Raw genomic sequence first — 5,905 nt, 5'->3', positions numbered from 1 at the left:
AGGGGGCCATAAAAGAGATGACATCAGTGCCTCGGCAGCTTCCAGATTGCTGTAATGGCCGAGCCTCTCTCTCTCTCCATCCCCCGTTAGCTTCTGGGGCCGCACCACATTACGTAGTGCCTAACAAAGCCTTCATGTTAATGTCTTTGTCATATAAACACACTTTGTGTTCAGGGGGTGAGGTAGTTGGTGATTGATGTAATTTCAAGTGTGCCTGACGTGTGATGTGGTGTAGGGTTTGTGTGTCTGGGTGTAGGAGGACTTTTGTGCTCTTTTGGTCACCTTTTCTTCCCTTCTCTCACAACAATGTATTATCTGGGCCCAGTTTCTTGACTCAGTGTTTAGATAAAGTTGACTTACAATGACTGGTGAATGGATGGAACCCCTCTACAGTGGCCAATAGTTGTACATTACTGAGGAATGTTATGGATGACCGAAAAGGACTGCTTACATAACATTCAGGTGTCATTAAGTAACAACCATCTAAGCTGCATTGTGTTAACAAGCATACGACAACAGTGTGATTGTTGTGCTCTTTCCAAACAAAACAGGGATTTAAATTATATTAATTTTAAATTCAGGAGGGACAAAATAGTGGCAAAGGAGCAAAAACAAAAACAGACTTCTTATAAAAAGTGTTTTGACTGTAAATAAGACTGGGATGAATGGCCAAAGACATCCTTTAGATAAGTTAAACCTCAAGCGGCCTTGTGTAAAGCAGATATTTATGTAAAATATTCAGCAGCGGGCACAGTGTGTTCGGTATGCAGCCTAACCATAACCAAGGGGGAAGTGCCCTGCACCCGCTCTCTGCTCTACCTCCTATTAAATACACACTATTAAAAGTAATTTCCGCCAGCCTTGCAGGAAAGTAAAGTTCTGCATAGGTGCCCTGCGGTGGCGGTCTCGGTTAGATGGCTTTTCTGTGCCCTGTTTTGATATGATGTGCTTTCTGTGGGTGTGAGCGGGCACTTAGTGTTTGTGTATTTTTAGGACTGCCTGCCTGACTTAAAGTGAACATGTTACTCCTCTGAATCCAAAATATTTTCTAACATCTGCCACCCATCAGGATGTCTGTCTGCTTTCTGAGCCTCCGCTGCATTCCTGAGCTGTTCCCTTCCCTCTACCTGGATCAAACCCTTAGCTCTGTGTGTGTGTGTGCGTGTGTGTTTGTGCACATGTCTGTATGTGTGTGCGCTTGCACATGTGTTTATGTGTGCTCTCTCACACACTCTTACGGCCTGAGAAGTTGCCCCTAAGCACTGGTCTGCTTACCCCGATTCAAACCGTAGGTATTTGGTGACATCTGCATACATCCACCCTCTCAGCAGCTGCAGAAGACAAACTACTTTGAGGATTCTACTGCTACCTGTCCTACTCCTGCTAATATTAGCCTACACAGGTTGCAACCTGATGTCTGCTTTCCTAAGGCTGGGAAGCTGTATCCCACCTGGCTTTTTCAGACTATTTACAGCAAGTTAGCAACCCCTTGCAGCTAGCCTAGTGCAGAGGGCCAAAGTTTCTATCCAACCACTACAAATTAGGTATATATTTAGTGTTGTGTATATCTGTTATTGTCATTAAGATTAAGAGTGTATTCTAAGAGGGTACATTATTTATTGTATAGTATACTATATGTAAAATACATTCATAGTCACATAGTCTCCTTTGCATTTCTACTTCTAATCGAAGCTCATCAGTACTACTGACACTTAAGATTCTTGGCATAGCTCCGTGCTCATTGCTATGCTGGGATTTACTTTTTTTGTTCGAATTAGTCAAGTGCGTGGTTTAGCCTGATCTGGTGAATGCAAGCTACCTTGGCTTACAGAGCTCTACAATGACATTCCAATGCACAAAACCCAGAAACAGTCTGCAGAACTCTGTTATATAAGAACCGATCAGCCCAGAACGATCGCTCTGTTGGAGTCACTATATATATGAGACTGTCCATGGTATCTACTACTGGAGTTCCACCATTGTAAATGGTGACTTTGTTTGACCTCCCTCTCTCTGTATTATACGATCCTACATGTATGTACTTTATGTGCTGTTGTTTATTAATCCCAGTGAAGATGTTCAGCTCAGTAACCTGATAGTTGTTGGTCACCCATCTTCAGTTTGATCAAAGAAGGAAACAAAGATGGTGTTTACATTTCATAAATAAATCTGTTTTATTTTTTAACATATAAAATTAAATCATTTGTACAATTTATTCCAGTATGACACATAATATCCAAATAAAGTAACTACATTTTTTGATAAATAATATTAATAACAATAATAAAAAACATTCATTCATTTATTTGACGTTTCACTTTGTCTTTCTTGATAACGTTGGGAAGTTCGATAGCTGCCACAAAACATGAACATATATGCCCACGTCAGGAAGGAATGGAACCACAGTAACATGGTGTCTTGGTTCCTTGGGTTACAGGATCATGGTATACTAAATTAAGTTACGTATGTGCATATCCACACAACATATATATACACACAAGTCAAAGGTTTTTTGGGGTCATGCCTAGTTGGTATGTCTCGGTCGAAAATATACACAGCGAATTGATTTCAACATACAAACATTGTCATTTACACATGTTAATTTACATTTTGCTCCATAACGAAGCTACTATGATGCTCCAGTAGTATGAAGCTAATCTTAATTGAGAATGCTGATTCAGTCACAGCAGACAGTGCACTTCATAAAGTCCTCATGATGTAAGCCCATAATTCCTTGGGAATCTAGTTACAACAGGAAGTTGATAGTTCATTGGCCGGTTAAGTTGGACCCGTGCGTTTAGATGGACTGCCATTGGTCTGTCAATGTTGTTGTTTTGGGATCTCTCAGGGGTCGGTTCTGAGCCCAATCAGATTTGATTTAGTCTCTGAACTTGTGGATGTCGTTGAAGAGTCTGTAGAAGGGGTAGGAGGCTTCGTTGGCATTAGAACAGTTGAAGGTGCACTTGCAGGACTCGATCATCATGACGTTCTTGTTGAAGGTCTCTCCATCCTCGCAGCGGAACTTGATCCGGATGGTGCGGGTCTGCTGGGGGCTGCAGCAGCGGCCGTCCACACAGGATCCACAGTACTTGGATCTGTACTTCTTCAGGCTGGAGCAGCCGGCATAGGTGAACTTCTGAGCTTGGGTAGACTTCTTGGTTCTGCTGCACTTCTTTCCCTTCTGTTAGGGGGAACAATGGGAGAGAAACAGTCAGTCAAGAGGTTCCATAAACAGGCTGAGTTGGTTTTGTTGAATAATATGCCATTTTTCAGTATAGTATAGTCTTGGTGGCTTGAGCTTACCTTAAGACTGGAGTAAGGAGACTGGGTGCATGGTCGCACTTCACAGATGCGAGTCTCTTTGACCAGCTTGCACTCATTGTTGTTGTTGGTGACTCTGGTGGAGATTCCTGTGCCACAGGTCTTGGAGCACTGGGACCAAGTAGTGGTCTGGACAATACATTTCTGGCTTTCAAACATGTGGCTCTCAGGCTGGACTCTGAAAGCTGTAAGGAGAAAGGTCAAACAAACATTAGAAACTGTTCAGGTATGGGCTTCAACATTTGAGGCAATGTAAAATGTCATTGTTGAATGTTGAAATAAAAAATGGCTGCTGCTAGAAAGAGGCTGCTTACCAGGTAGAGACTTGAGTCCTCCCTTGACGAAGGCGATGAGCTCGTTCCTGTTGGTGAGGTCGCTCTCTGACTCGTCAGTAATGCTGTCTTTGCCAAACAGCTTCCCAATGATGTCAGTGTCCTTGCCGTCATCACACACCCACTCCTCACAGCACTGGCCTGCCACCTTGACCAGCCTTGGGTTGGCACAACCCAGGTTGGGCAGGGAGAGCTCCTGAGGGCACAGGGGGACGCAGCCCACAGCCCCATCGATGCATGTGCACTGGTGCTTGCAGTTAGGCTGGAAGCTCTCTCCGTTCTGGTAAATCCTGCTGTTGTATTCACAGGGTCTGCCCTCTGACTTAGCTGAGGAGAAGAGAGGGGAAATGGCTGTTATTCCGCTGTTCAGAAGGCTAGTGTCTGCTATAGACATCACAGATCACATGCTGGCTGATGCTGGTTGAGGGAGGCTTGGTTTAACTGTAAAAATTCCTCAGAAGGTTCTTGGCTAGGGCTGCCTAAGGAGAGGAGCCACTGAGGGGGGGATCACTTTCTACCAGAGCAGGATGTTTGTACTTCTGAGTTTAGACTGAGGTGCTGAGTTACATTCCTTAGAGTTGAAATCACATGGTCCTCTTTTTCTCTCACTAGTTCATCTTAACTCAACCATATTGCTTTAACAAGGTTACAAACTTTCAAACAAACATTATTCAGACCTAAAATCAGTTTACAGCATAGTAGGATTGGAATGAGACACCTACCACGGCAGATGCCACGCATAGCTCCGAAGCTGGCCCCAAAATTGCACTCCAGCCCTTTGGTGTGGTCGCAAGGCTCGGTCCGACTGCAGTCCTCGTTGAGTTGTCTCGCGCAGACCTTGCAGCACCCGCAGCCATCCACTACGAGGCTCACACCAGGCGCGCACCTGGGAAGCTCTGTCGGGCACTCGCATACCGAGGGGCAGGAGGAGGAGGAGGAGGAGGAGGAAAGAACCTGTGTGGATAACCGAGCACGTTAATGATATATACTCTTTGTAACCAACATCTTAAAAGAGCCACATGTTTAGGTTCTATTTACATAGCTTCTTTAGTCCGTTGTTCAAACAATGCGGTTATGATTTAGTAAGAGGCAAGAGGTTTACAAACCAGTGTTCTACGATGTTGTATTTCCCAGACAATAAAGTATCAATTCAGTATAAGATCTAATTATTTAAAACTATAGACAAGAAACTTTAAACTGAAATATTTGATAGAAAAATTACTTACCACGTTGAAGGTTCCAATAAACATCACGATGATTGAGCAAATGAACATATTTGCCTTTTTCTCTTGTTCGTATTCAAGAAGAAGATGTGTTTTCTTTTGCAATTCCCGTTTCGATATATTGCTTTAAGTCTTAGCAAGTGTCTTTTTATCCTAAGTGTAGCAGTCACTCGTCCCGTCTGTAGCGGTTTGGTTTTTATTTTCTAGTATCTTTAGTTAGAGGCTTAGGAGTTGCTCTAGCTCTGGTTGCAAGTTGCAGTCTGCTGAAGCTAAGTACCTCCCGTCCTTTATACTGTAGTGAAAGCTGACGTCGTTGTTGGCTGACTGCTGAACTGTTCCAAAACTATGCCAGGAATGTTTCTTGGCGCGTTTTCCATCCAAGCTAAGCACCACCCTGTCTAACTTTTTTTTCTGAATTTAATTTTCCCCTAGAACTGAACATATTTTCCCCTCGTTGTTTCCCTTCTATACTATCCTCCTTTCTTTCTTCCTTTTTTATTTACTTTATTGGTTTTCTCACAGCTTTTATGTTATGGGCGGTAGGGTTAGGGTACACATGAAACTTTTTTTTAAAGCAGTTTGGTTTGTTTGTTTCCATTCGTTTGACTGCTATATTATACAAAATATAATAATGATAATGTAACATTGTTGTTTTCATTTATTTTTCTTCCTTTTGATGTATGTGTTTTATTACATGTTATAGATTGTTTATATTTTTATATTTTAATTATTTTACAACCTCTTTTGCAGTCATTTGTGCAACAGTTGCCAAGGTTATTGAAATATATTGTAATGCAGTTAGTGCTTCACCTCATACGTTTATGATGAGAATAATTATGTCAGTCCATGTATCAATAGGCTACATTATTCCCGCTATGCTAAATTAAGGCTACTGTAACTGGACACAGTTTAGGAGAGAGAAGTCTCAGAGTTTCTTTGCGCGTCTGAGAGTGGGATAAATAAAGTTTATGGCTTCTATTTTTGGCCCGCTCTCTCCTTTATCCCGTAGAACTAAACTATTCCAGATGC

The 5,905-nt window shown here is 42.4% G+C and overlaps 1 protein-coding gene across 1 annotated transcript; it reads right to left on the bottom strand.

Moving 5' to 3' along the window:
* Positions 1 to 2,149: 2,149 nt before the first annotated feature.
* Positions 2,150 to 5,138, bottom strand: LOC311148842 (CCN family member 1-like). The gene is made up of 5 exons (XM_084185839.1): positions 4,880 to 5,138; positions 4,376 to 4,607; positions 3,636 to 3,980; positions 3,304 to 3,506; positions 2,150 to 3,181 (listed from the first exon to the last, which is right to left on the bottom strand). Exons 1-5 carry the CDS (start codon positions 4,925 to 4,927, stop codon positions 2,879 to 2,881), a joined length of 1,131 nt encoding a protein of 376 aa, XP_084041965.1. The 5' UTR covers positions 4,928 to 5,138; the 3' UTR covers positions 2,150 to 2,878.
* Between the last annotated feature and the right edge of the window lie 767 nt (positions 5,139 to 5,905).

Source organism: Coregonus lavaretus, assembly GCF_964263955.1.
Source record: "Coregonus lavaretus genome assembly, chromosome: 21".
In the NCBI taxonomy this organism is placed as follows: Eukaryota; Metazoa; Chordata; class Actinopteri; order Salmoniformes; family Salmonidae; genus Coregonus; species Coregonus lavaretus.
This window is presented reverse-complemented; position numbering and strand designations above follow the sequence as displayed.

Bases quoted from the DNA above. Each gene is read 5' to 3' on its own strand.
- LOC311148842 (XM_084185839.1), bottom strand. From the start codon at position 4,927: ATGTTCATTTGCTCAATCATCGTGATGTTTATTGGAACCTTCAACGTG. The intron at 4,608-4,879 runs GTAAGTAATTTT...TTATCCACACAG, and splicing joins TTATTGGAACCTTCAACGTG to GTTCTTTCCTCCTCCTCCTC. The intron at 3,981-4,375 runs GTAGGTGTCTCA...TCTTCTCCTCAG, and splicing joins TATGCGTGGCATCTGCCGTG to CTAAGTCAGAGGGCAGACCC.